This window comes from Verticillium nonalfalfae (assembly GCF_003724135.2).
Source record: "Verticillium nonalfalfae strain VnAa140/NRRL 66861 chromosome Unknown scaffold_216, whole genome shotgun sequence".
NCBI classification, from domain to species: Eukaryota; Fungi; Ascomycota; class Sordariomycetes; order Glomerellales; family Plectosphaerellaceae; genus Verticillium; species Verticillium nonalfalfae.
The window spans coordinates 2,042-14,185 of NW_021167441.1; the positions used below are offsets into that span (position 1 = coordinate 2,042).

Consider the following 12,144-nt stretch of genomic DNA (forward strand, 5'->3'; position numbering starts at 1 on the left):
CCTGGGCGAACGAAAAGCATGAGAGCCGAATGTGACGATCTCTGGCAGAACAAGGGGGTCAAGTACCTTTTTCTCGAGGGTACTTGTTTCTCGTGACCGAGGATGAGTTGCTCTAGAGCGACGGTTGTGGAGGTGGTGGATGTAGTGGTGGTGAGGGCGCAGGAGGGGGGATTTGCTTCTCCGAGCCAACAACATCACATCACGCCAGTTGACTTGACCCCGTCATGACCGTGGCCATGACGTCGGAAGAGGGGGGATGCCTCTGAAGAAGAGAATAGGGGCGAGTGAGATGGGGTCAAACGGCCTTCCCTCACTCTTCAGGCACGCCAGCAGCCGGGTCACTTCACTCGGCACATCATGACAGTGGGCATAACGCAACGTAGAGCCAATCTCATTTCGCCCCCTTTTCTCGTCGGGTGCGTTTTGCTAATGCTAAAACCATGCTACACCATTGCCTGCCTGCCTGAAACTTCGCTCTCAGCCGTCCGTCGTCCAACCCTCCCCCGTGTTCGCATCTGGGCCAATCTGAGATATCATTCCAATCCATAGGAAAAGAGAAAGCAAGAACAGGAAGAGAGAGAGGAAACCGCAAGGGAAAGACCAAAAAAAAGATGTATTGCAGAAAGCCGAACCTCCCCTTTCCACATGTTGATCCGCTATCCCCTAATCTGCATTGCTTTGTCTCTCTCTCTCTCTCACTCACTCTTTCACTTGTCCTGTCAATCCACCCCTCTTCCTCGCGCGCATAGTGTACAAGTTCAGCTTTATACAGAAAGTTTTTGATTTTGCGGCATGGCGGCCTGGATTTTTTTCTTTTTGACGTGATTTTCCCCTTTGTCGAATTCAATCACCTTCTTGCTTGGGGTGGTCTTGGGCCTTCCATCATCCGTCCATTACCCCCCCTTTTCAGGAATTTGCTGTGTCAGGGGAAGAGAGATCTCTTCGACCTGCCCCAGCTCTAGCCTCTCGCGTTTTCTTTTTTGGTGCGTGCTCGGGTGCTGCTGCGGCGGCTCTATAATGCAAAAGCGGAATGGTTTCCCCTTGCCCACCCCCTCCCAGCGAGTGTGGTGGTGCGGAGAGGTCGAGGGGAAAAGGGAGAAAAAATATCAAGTGATTGACAGCCTGTGTCGTTGTATCGAGTCATCGCAGTCCATGCGACCCAGTGCCATTTCAGTCGTTGGTGGGGGAATTAGGAGAGCTGATGAACGGTGAGCGCCTTGCTATGTGATCAACGATATAATGTAACTCACTACTGGTTGCCGGAGCCCGAGGGACCAGGGGTTCTGGGGGAGAAAGAGGGAGACTACGGAACGCGTTAGCTTAGCTGCCATCAATTATAGCGCAACGTGAAGCACTCACAGTTGGGGAGTAGTTGGGGCTCGTCGGCGACTGCTGCATCGCCGGCCGTTGGAAGCTCGGGCTCGTGGGCGAGTACGAGTGTTCCGGCGACGTGGGAGACCACGACGGCGATGCGGGCGAGTACGACGGCGAGGTAGGTCCCGCGCCGTGAAGGTTGGGCGACGTCGGGCTGTAGCTGGGACTAGCAGGCGAGTAGCTGGGCGACGTCGGTGAATTGAACTGCGCAGGGGAGGTCGGCGAGTAGTGTCTCGGAGACGTGGGAGACGTTGGTGAGTAGCTTGGTGAGGTCGGGCTGTAGTTGGGGCTGGCGGGGCTCGTCGGGCGGTGTACAGGCGACGTAGGAGAGAACGAAGGCGAGGACGGGCTGAACTGTGGCGAGGTCGCGTAACGAGCACCTCCGTCCATGAGCGGTGACGTGGGCGAGTAACCGCCACCCGGAGAGGTTGGCGAGTAGCCACCGGCACCAGCGAAGCTGCTGAAAGGCGACGTCGGCGACGTGGTGAAAGGGCTGGTAGCTCCCGCTCGGCCGGGACTGGCACCACCGAAACCGCCGTAGGTTCCACCATATTCGGTGCCGAAGCCAGTGTTGTCATCCGAGCCAGCACCCACAATGGGAGAGAAGTTGCCCTCGTTGGAGGAGGGCGAGCCCAAAGACAGGTAACCAGAGTCCAGAGGCGAACCAGTGTCATAAGGCGTGGCCGCACCTCCCATCTCACCACCCTTAACAGGCATGCCGGGCACGAGACCCATTCTCGAGTTGTCACTGATGACCGTCTCAAGCATCTTGGGATCAAGAAGAACCTCAAAGTGACCAGTGCCCATGGGGGCCATCTGTCCCAGCATGACGTTCTCAGAAATACCACGGCAGTCGTCAAGTTCGCCGACGGCGGCAGCCTCCAGGAGAATCTCGACAGTCTCCTCGAACGAACAACGCATGAGCGCACCAGTATCGGCACGGTTGATACCGTGGCGAGTGACTGCAGAGATGCCACCACGGTAGGTCATGACATCGACAAGGAGCGCAAGATGGCGATGGTTGACATAGGAACCGTCGAAAGCGAGCACCTGTGTCAACTCCCGGACTAGCGCGCCTCGGGCCGCTTCAATTCCGAACACCTCGTTGATCTGCCACAGGTGGTTGGTGTATGTGCGCGTGGCGTCAACTCCCTCCACCATGAGAACAGAGCTAAGCGAAGTACCAGACGTGTCGAGGTACCATTCCTGGCACCTGTCGTCCGCCTTGGCCGCCAATAGCGCACCATCATCAGTCTCAATGAGCTTGGTCTCCTTGTTCAGGAAGGCCCTCTCAATGCCCAGTACACCACGAAGGGTCAGGGTGTCGAGCAGATGGGTCTCGAATTGCTTCAGCATGACATCGTCCTCCACCTTGCTCTCGTCATCACCTCCCTTGTCAGGTTTGATAGTACGGATGCGAATAACCTGCTCATCTGCGTTGTTGTCACTGAAAACGAGGTTGCAGTCGTTGGGATAATCCGCCTTGATGCGCGATGCGACATCCTCGACCGTCAATTCCTTGTCGAGCATCTTCTGGCGATCGAGCGTGATACGCAGCAGCCACCTATTCTGCAGGTTCGCCGATTCGTGAGAGTCATCGGGAATGGCCCAGTAGGATTCCACCATGTCGGTATCAGATGGAATCACTGTGTTCTCGAGGTCGGGGTCGTAGTAAATTTCAGTCATGGCAGTGACGGAGCGCAAAGTGGTGTGCTCGACAGTGCTGCGGAGAGCCTTGGCAGCCTCCTGGGTGGCGTTGCCCTCGCTCAGGTAGACAACCATAGAAGGTGTCTTGATGTTTTGTGCCAGGTTGAGAATCTCCTTGAGACGGGGCACACCAAGCGTAACGTTCTTGGACGACACACCGGCGAAATGGAAAGTGTTCAGCGTCATCTGCGTCGCGGGCTCACCAATGGACTGGGCTGCCAGGACACCAACCATCTCACCAGGGCTGATAGACGCCTTGGCCCAGCGACCTTCAAGCTCACCAAGAACGTGGCTGAAGGCCAGCTTGTTGAGGCGCTGAAGACAAGCAACGCGCTTGAATGCGAGGCGCGAACGCATGTGAGCCTTGAAAAGAATGGTGGCGTTGTAGTCGGCCTCCTTAGAAAGACCATCCGGACCACGAACCACAGTCATCCTGTCAAGCATAGACGAGACGGCCGGGATGACGTCCTGCGGCGTCAGGTCACTGCGCTGGAAGTCTTGCACATTGAAGAGCTTCTTTGCTGTCTCCATGATGCGAACAATGTTGAGCGGCAGCTGCATCGACTCGTCGTCCTTCCTGCGGAAGTTGATCTCTCGAACGACCCTGCGGTCCTCGGCCAGGGCCTCGTATTCTTCGTCAAGAAGCTGCTGAGAGGCGGGATCACCGGCGATCTCGTTACCATATTCAAGCCAGTCGAGTTCCTCGGGTTTGTTGGCATCCATGACATCGAGCTTGTAACGGTCGTCGAACTTCTTGTTGGACATGTTGAGGAAGTCCATGCGTTGCTTCTCAATGTAGATAGCGTCGAGACCATCTTCACCGTAGAGGAACTGAATAATATCGCCAAGCGAATTACGGACCGTGCCATCGTACTTGGCGCTAACGTCTTCGAGCGCCTTTACTAGACGACGCTGGATGTAACCCGTCTCGGCAGTCTTGACAGCAGTATCAATAAGACCCTCACGACCAGCCATGGCGTGGAAGAAGAATTCGCTAGGAGTGAGGCCACGGAGGTACGAGTTCTCAACGAAACCGCGGGCTTCAGGAGAGTAATCATCCTTGGTGAAGTGAGGCAGAGTGCGGTACTTGAAGCCGAAGGGAATACGCTTTCCCTCGACGATTTGCTGACCGACCAACGCAGTCATCTGCGAGATGTTGATGGACGAACCCTTGGAGCCAGACAGAGCCATAGTGACGGCGTTGTTGAGATCCTTCAGACTCTTCTGTGTTGTGGTACCTGCCTTGTCACGGGCTGTGTTGAGAGCTCGCGAGACCTTGCTCTCAAAGGTCTCTCGAATGTTCATACCGGGAGAGGGCTCGAGCTCGTTGTTTGTGGCCTGCTTGGTGAGGCGGGCGACTTCGTCCTTTTGTTCATCGATGTGGCCCTGGACCTTCTCAATAGTAAGGGTATCGGGAATAGTATCACCGATACCGATACTGAAACCGTTGTGGAGCAGCCAGTAGTTGACAGTCTGTTGAACGCCGTTAAGGAACTTCATCGCAGCTTCTGGGCCGTGCTCGTTGTAGACAATATGGACGATACCACCACTGGCAGCGCCAATGACCTTCTTTGTGAGGAGACCATACATGAGCTGACCGGACTGAATCAGCAGACCCTCGTCCTTGACAGAGTTGTCCTCCTTTGTGTCGGGTAAGCTGTTGAGACTGACAATCTCAGGAATGGCCATGCTCATGATCTGCTTTCCTGTCCATCGAGGGCTAGGCCTGAGGATGGCTGGAACGGGTATGATACCATCCCAGTTGGGAACCCACAGCATGATGTTCATGACCTCCTCCTTGGTGAGGAAGACGTCACGGCGGCAAAGTTTGTAGGCACCAGCCAGCGTGTCCTGGACAATACCCATGAGGGGACCGTTCCGCTGCGGAGAGACAATGTTGATGGGGACCATGCAAAGCTCTTTGATTTCGGCGCGAGTTTCTTCGCTTTGCGGGACGTGAAGGTTCATCTCGTCACCATCGAAATCAGCGTTATAAGGCGATGTGACTGACAGGTTCAGTCTGAAGGTCGAGTAGGGCATGACACGAACCCTGTGACCCATCATGGACTCCTTGTGAAGTGACGGCTGACGGTTGAAGATGATATAATCACCAGTCATGAGATGCCGCTCCACCTTCCAGCCGTACTCGAGCGAGATCTGCCCGGCACGTCGGTGATGCCGCAAGTCAATTCTTGTGCCGTCTGTGCGAATGACATACTTTGCGCCGGGGTGCTCGTTTGGTCCATTTTGTACCAGCTCGTGCAGCTTGCCAATATTGTAAGGGGTAACGGTCTCCGGGTATGTCAACGTCCTGGCAATACTCCTGGGAACACCGACCTCATCCAGGGACAGGTTGGCGTCACCAGTGATGACGGTACGAGCTGAGAAGTCGACACGTTTACCCATCAAGTTTCCTCGTAGACGACCTTCCTTGCCCTTGAGACGAGCTCGGATGGCTTTGACAGGACGTCCGCTCTTCTGAAGAGCGCGTGGTTGGCCAGCAATGTCATTGTCCATGTATGTGGCGACGTGGTATTGGAGGAGCTGCTCGAAGTCTCTGGCAATATGAGCGGGCGAAGCCTCTCTGATGGCCTGTCGAACATTGCCGTTGGCACGAATGATATCACCAAGCTTGTAGGTCAAATCATCCTCGTTCCTCATACCCTGACCTGTACCGTCCATAGAAATACTGGGACGTACAGGAGGAGGGGGAACCGGGAGAACAGTGATGATCATCCACTCAGGGCGAGCGTAGTCGAGGTTAAGACCCATATCCCTCAGGTCATCGTCGGAGATGCGACGCAGAATGCCGTGGGCGCGATCAGCCGTGATGGGGACCTCCTTGACATCCTTGACGCCGTCTTCAGTCGTTGACGTGACCTTCTCGATGAGCTGAAGGGCTTTGGCGCGGATGTCGTGCTTGACGTTGCCACAACCATCATGGGGGACCTGGTTCTGCCTCCTCAGCTCGGGGAAAGAATCGGGGCCATCCTTCTCCTCTTTGAGCTCGTTCTCGCACCGCTTCTTCTTCTTGCAATGAAGCCAGACACGATGAAAGCGCTGCTTGGGGTCTCTCGTGTTCACAGCTTGTTCGAATTCAGGATCATTCTGAGCAGGCAAGTTAGCAAGACAAGAATCAAGGCAGTCGCTTCGCGTCGAAAAGACTGACTCTATCACCCAAGACCTTGTAACACTCAAGGCAGACGATTTCGAGAATCTTCTTGACCTTCTTGATGAAACCCGGGTGGTAGACGCCCTTGGCGAGCTCAATGTGACCAAAATGACCAGGGCATTCGCCCATGGCTTGCGTGCACGTCTTGCACTTGAACTGACGATCGATGGAACCGAGAAGAGGGTCGTTGAGACCGCTGTCGCGTGGCTTGGTACGCGTCTCGTCCATCGTCTCGGGGTAGATGACGTGACAGACACTCATTGTCTTGATCTGTTCGGGCGACATGAGACCAAACTGAATCTCCTCAATCGTCTTGACGGGCGCACTTGAGTGCGTGAAGTAGAGGTTCGCCATGTTGTGTGGTGTTTTTTGCCGAAGCGGCTATCGACAGAGTATCGGGAAGCGCGCAAGTCGATGATTATTAAGTGGACGGTGGCCGTCGGTGATGGAAAGCGCGTCGAAACGAAGGATTCGCGCCCGTGGCAATCGATGGAGGCGAACCCGTCGGTCGCGATCGTAATCAACACGTCGTGAAGCGAAGGTGAAGAAAAGTCGGACAAAGTCGCAAGAGTCGCAAGAAAACCCGTTCCTTCCCCCGCGGAAATCTGTTCAATGATGGAAAGAGAGTCTGCGCAAGCCGTTTGGATTGATGGGGATGCGCCTCGTGAAGAAAAATCAAATCCGATCCCTCTGGCCAGCGGCCCAGGAGTAGCCGTTCCTACTCGTCACCCCAATGGCCGCCACCGCTGCGGACTGGTCGAGACGTCGAAAATCGCGTTGCTAAAATTCGTTGGGCGTGTCGAGATGTCGGCGGCAGTCTCGAAACACTATTTGGGACGCGCGTTGTGATGGCGCCGCGACGTTGATGGCGAGGTGGTTGATGATGAAGGCAGGGTGAGGCGACGGGCAAGAGCCAGCGGACCGGAGAGAAATCTTGCCTCCCAGGCGGCTGCGCACCACGGAGATGGCGCTAATCCAGTTTTGGCCGTTAGGCGTGTGGTGGTGGGTCTGGCTCGTGTTGCCTGAGGTACCGACATCAATTCAAGTCATGACTGGGGAGCAACTCCCTTTGTCAGCCGCGAAACGGTTCCTGTAATCAACATTCACTGGCTGTCATTCTTTCTTTCTCCGTCTCCTGTGCGTCCATGTCCGATCAAGACAAGCACGCGACGTCCAAAGTCATTTACCCCAGTCAGTGCTTTGAGTGCCTATCAGCCTCGGCGGGATCGCCGAACGGAACAACTCGATCAAAGACCAAGCACCCATCTGCACCAATGGATCGGCCCGGGACACTCCTATTTTGATACTGCATCAGATAGCCCCGCATCATGCGTCGGATAAAGACCTCCTATTATTCATTTCCAAGGTGGTCAGTTCTACGTCTCCGTCGACTGCCTATTTCTTCCGCCCCTTGGCACCCCGCCGTTTTGCCGGCGCTTTCTTGTCCGCCGACATGTCATCGAGTATCTCGCCATCCGCACCGGGGCTTCTCCTACGCATAGTGCCGGTCGAAACGGCCACGAACTCCTCCTCGCTGTCGCTATCGGCAAGGTCAAACAGGATGGGCATCCGAAATTTACCTTGGCGCCCTCCTTCGCCTGCGTTTTGCTGCTCCAGAGCCCCGCTCTCATAAGGGGTCACGACGTCGACGTCCTCATCCTCAGCATCCAGCCGTCGCTTTGTTAGCTCCTCCTGTCCGTATATGTCGAACTCGTCCTCACGCTCGACGTATTCTTGGTTCTCCTCCACCTGTGCAAAATCGGGTGCCAGTCGAGCCCATTTTTGCTCGGGTACGATGGACCAGACATATATCCTGCCCGTCTCGAGGCCGCAGGTTGCCAGGAAGTGACGTTGCGGGTGCCATTCTATGACACCCTGTTCCTCCTTCGGGCCATCCAATATTCTCGTCAGACTTCCTGTCCGACGCTCCCACACGTAGATTTCGTGATTGTTGTAGGTGGACGCCGCCACATATTCCCCTGTCGCCGTAAATGTGACGTGATTCCACGACAATCTGTTGACTTGGTCCTCGAACTCGTGCTCCTTAATCAGGTAGAGGGTATCGACGTCGAGGTCTTTAGCGGTGAGGTCGGGTACATAGAACGTTCGCACCTTTCGGTCTTGAGAGTTGACCAAAAGGTCTCGCCCCGATCTAGTCAGGCGTAACGTCGTGATAACGCCGTTGCACTGCTTTCCCGAGTGTATGACGGACCGACTCTTAACGTCGATGATGTTAATCCAGCCCTTGTTGGTGCCCGCGATGATGTGGTCACCCGATGCTGTGAAGATGGTCACGGTCGTCGTCTGCTTCGCGTCCTCCTTAGCATGCTTCTCTGCCAGCGCATCGTCACCGTCTCCACTTGATCGCTTCGGTATAGAGGTCAGGGCATGTTTGACTTCGACGGGCTCGGTAACGTCGACAAGCATGGGTTGGGCTTCGAAGAGCGACGCGACAAAAAGATTGCTATGAGAGAAAGTCAACGACCGCTTACAGAGACTGCAACAACGCCAACGTCACTCACTGGCTGTGTGGGTGCAGCTCGGCAATGTACGCCGGCGCTCTGAAGCGCACCTCGCGATACTTTGTCCCGTCTTGCAGGTCCCAAAGAATGACTTTCCAGCCCTGGCACGCAGATAGCAGATAGCGGCCGCATCCCGACCAACTCAACGACGTGATGCTCCTGTTGTGGCCGCGCATCTTCCTTGCAACGCCCATAGTCTCAATATCCCAGACAACCAGGGTGCCGTCGACGCGACCGGAGGCGAGGAAGTCGCCCGTCCTGTTGAAGCGCAGGCATGTCGCGTGGCCAGAGCGGATAGTGTTTGTGTTTGTGATTTGCTCAATGTACTCGACCGCCTCCTCGGGGTCGGCTAGAAGCAAGTTCATGGTGTCGAGGGGCGCATGTTTTGCCAGGGATTGAGGCCCCAATATGACAGTCTCTGGTATGGTCGATGTCGATTCGGAATGGTTCGTCCTTTGTCGAGCAGGGAGGGTTGCTGCCAGCCGATGTTCGGGTGGAAATGCCGGTTGGTAGAGTGTGTTCAATTGGAGATGGGTTGCCTACTACGGACGCGACCCTGCAAGGCGGATGCGCGACCTCAGGTGATACAAGCTCGTAGCCCCACTGCAGCGACCCCTCCCCCACCATCCCTCACTCACCTTCCTTTCGCATTGCCCAGGGCCTATTCGGCACTGACTTACACAATCGCATTCTCAATTTGAGTCAGACATCAGGCATAGCTCTGGTCATCGGCAGCACCATGGCGAACTCTAAGTAAGACTCACTGTTGTTGCGTAAAGGATGTTGTCTGACTGGTTTAGGTTCGAATATGTAAAGGCTTTTGAGCAGCCAGACACCCTACTCCAAAATACATGGGTTGTTGTTAGGATAGATGGGAGAGGTTTTACGAAGTCAGAATGGCACCGTCCGATGCTTCCGGGATGCCGCACTCACACGTTGACAGGCTCTGCGCCAAGTATGCTTTTGAGAAGCCGAACGACAAACGCGCCCTTGATCTTATGAACGCAGCCGCCAGGGCTGTCATGACCGATTTACCAGACATCACCATCGCCTACGGCATCAGTGACGAGTACAGCTTCGTCTTCCACAAGTCCTGTACGCTGTTTGAAAGACGTGCCAGCAAGCTCGTCACAACGATCGTCTCGACTTTCACAGCACACTATATACACTCCTGGTCCACGTATTTCCCAGATGCGCCGTTGACCTTGCCTCTACCCAGCTTCGACGGGCGGGCCGTCTGCTACCCTAGCGTACAGAACCTGAGAGACTACATGAGCTGGCGACAAGTGGACTGTGAGGAGAAGCTTCTGGAGCCTCCCAGGCGAGCACGCTGACAAGGAGCAGGTCATATCAACAACTTATACAACACAACCTTCTGGGCCCTGATCCAGCTTGGAGGTATGGACAACCGCGCAGCAGAAGAGCTTCTAGCTGGCACAGTATCGGGTGACAAGAACGAGATACTGTTCTCCCGTTTCCATATCAACTACAATAATGAGTCTGAGATGTACAAGAAGGGCAGTGTCGTGTTCCGAGACGTTAGTTCCCTCTACCTCTCATATTAAAATTGTCTTGCTAATTAGCATACTAGTATGAACTGGTCGAGCCGGGAACTCACAATGTCCAGGCAGATGCAGACGCCATTGCAGAGCCGGTCTCCATGACCAAGTCCCAGACAGAGAAGGATAAGAAGCGGCGGAACAAAGCACGGATTGTGATCGAGCATCTAGATATCATTAAGGATGACTTTTGGGACCGGCGACCGTGGCTGCTATCGAACAAGCCGGGCAAGGCACCAAAAGAGACCTAGAATACGGAAACAGTCTTGTCATAGTTCCAATCTTATCGATGGATGTTGGAGTACAGGGTCAAGTTGTTGCGGGCTCAAAACGGAATCAAATATCTGCTATCGGCTCACATTGTTTTCGGGACAGTCAGTATTCCTCGGCCTGAGTAATTCGTACGAGTCTTCTATTTTTATTTTTAACAAAACGCTTGCAAACTACCGCCGCGACGTGCCCTAGTGCTTGCGAATCTGCGCAGCCAGTACTGGTCACACCCCATCTATGGAAAGACAACAGTCGCTATGGGCCCCCTTCATTGATGATCTTGCCCTGGCGCAGCGGCTCTGAACCCTAAACCCCCATTGGGTGCCCGGGTTTTGGGCCCTTTCCAGCGCCTGCAGTGCCTCAACAGCTTGGTCGAGTTTGCGACAAGCCTGGGTATCATGCACGCTCTATGAATCACAATATCTCACTGTAAGCAGCTCTCTTTCAGCCCGTTTTGCGGGCCTCTCACGCCGCCCGTCGTATCCTCTTCGCCTCTCTCCTCGCGCGCCGCTCCTCTTTCGTCTCGTCTTGTTTCGACTTGTCCGAGTCATCGTCAGAAGACGCCCTCTTCGAGGAGCTCTTCGACGACGTCTTGGAAGCCTTCAGCACCCTCCTGGCCTCCTTCCTCTGCCTCTTCGCCTCCCTCTCCGCCCTCCTCGTCGCCCGCCTCGCCTTTCTCTGCGCCTTGCTCTCCTTGGCCTCGCCACCGCCGACCGGCGTCGACGTGCCCGTCGCGCTATCCTCACTCGTCGTCGTCACCTCTTCCTCATCGTCCTCACCGTCTTGCTTTTTCTCCCTCTCAATCAGCGCAATCGTCCCCTCGAGGAACCCACCCTTGACGAAACAGCCCCCGAGCTTCCACCGCCCGCCGGCCCCCTTCTCGACGCCGCCGATGCGCCCGCCGTTCTGCACAGCCTGCACGACGCCCAGCTTGCCGTCCTTGCCCGTCGTCGTGCTGAGCCCCTGCAGCTGCTCGTCAAAGGCGTTCATCCACCACTGGTCGCTCGTGTAGTGGGCCTTCTGCCCGATGCCCTTGTTGCCGTCGCGGCGGTTGAGGAGGAGGGGCTTCGAGAGGCCGATCGCGTCCGAGGTCGCGTGGAGGGAGTGGCCTGCGCCGCGCCAGCCCTGGGATGTGAGGAGGGCGTGGGCGTCCATCTTCTTGCGCTTCTGCTTTTGGTTTTGGTGCTGGCTTGTCGGAGGCGGGGGCGAGTTTCGTAGAGATTGGCGCCAGTGGTCACGATGCGGCGGGTGATGGCTTGAGGGTGTCGTTCTCGGGATGGTAATTAGGAAAATATGGTCTGTCTAGGATCTTATCATGACGAAGAATTCGCAAGTCGGGCGTCTGGAGAGGTTTGCGCTGGGATGCTGTCGCTGGTTCGAGAGACGGTCAGCCAGCGAGCGGCGGAAAATGCATGTTGGGACTTTTTTTCCCTGGCCAGGCTTATCTTATCACACCTGGCTGGACCCGCCAAACCCCTCGAGCTCGCCGTCGATCACCCAGTCTCTCAAATTTGCTCTCTGAAAGTCAGTGTGCAATTAT

At 55.5% G+C, this 12,144-nt stretch overlaps 4 protein-coding genes across 4 annotated transcripts; 1 reads left to right on the forward strand and 3 right to left on the reverse strand.

Annotated features, from left to right (window-relative positions):
* Window positions 1-1,170: 1,170 nt before the first annotated feature.
* Window positions 1,171-6,607, reverse strand: RPB1 (DNA-directed RNA polymerase II subunit rpb1; the record flags this gene model as incomplete). The annotated part of the gene is made up of 4 exons (XM_028638065.1): window positions 1,171-1,198; window positions 1,251-1,303; window positions 1,360-6,189; window positions 6,251-6,607. The coding sequence occupies 4 exons, from the start codon at window positions 6,605-6,607 to the stop codon at window positions 1,171-1,173; spliced, it is 5,268 nt and encodes a 1,755-aa protein (XP_028490465.1).
* A 1,041-nt stretch (window positions 6,608-7,648) lies between these two features.
* RBBP5 (Retinoblastoma-binding protein 5) lies at window positions 7,649-9,140 on the reverse strand (the record flags this gene model as incomplete). The annotated part of the gene is made up of 2 exons (XM_028638066.1): window positions 7,649-8,717; window positions 8,776-9,140. 2 exons carry the CDS (start codon window positions 9,138-9,140, stop codon window positions 7,649-7,651), a joined length of 1,434 nt encoding a protein of 477 aa, XP_028490466.1.
* A 58-nt stretch (window positions 9,141-9,198) lies between these two features.
* THG1 (tRNA-His guanylyltransferase) lies at window positions 9,199-10,585 on the forward strand (the record flags this gene model as incomplete). Its single annotated transcript, XM_028638067.1, has 6 exons — window positions 9,199-9,221; window positions 9,385-9,528; window positions 9,576-9,665; window positions 9,719-10,068; window positions 10,120-10,313; window positions 10,367-10,585. The coding sequence occupies 6 exons, from the start codon at window positions 9,199-9,201 to the stop codon at window positions 10,583-10,585; spliced, it is 1,020 nt and encodes a 339-aa protein (XP_028490467.1).
* Window positions 10,586-11,069: 484 nt separating this feature from the next.
* D7B24_003882 (uncharacterized protein) lies at window positions 11,070-11,759 on the reverse strand (the record flags this gene model as incomplete). Its single annotated transcript, XM_028638068.1, has 1 exon — window positions 11,070-11,759. The coding sequence occupies one exon, from the start codon at window positions 11,757-11,759 to the stop codon at window positions 11,070-11,072; it is 690 nt and encodes a 229-aa protein (XP_028490468.1).
* Window positions 11,760-12,144: the final 385 nt, after the last annotated feature.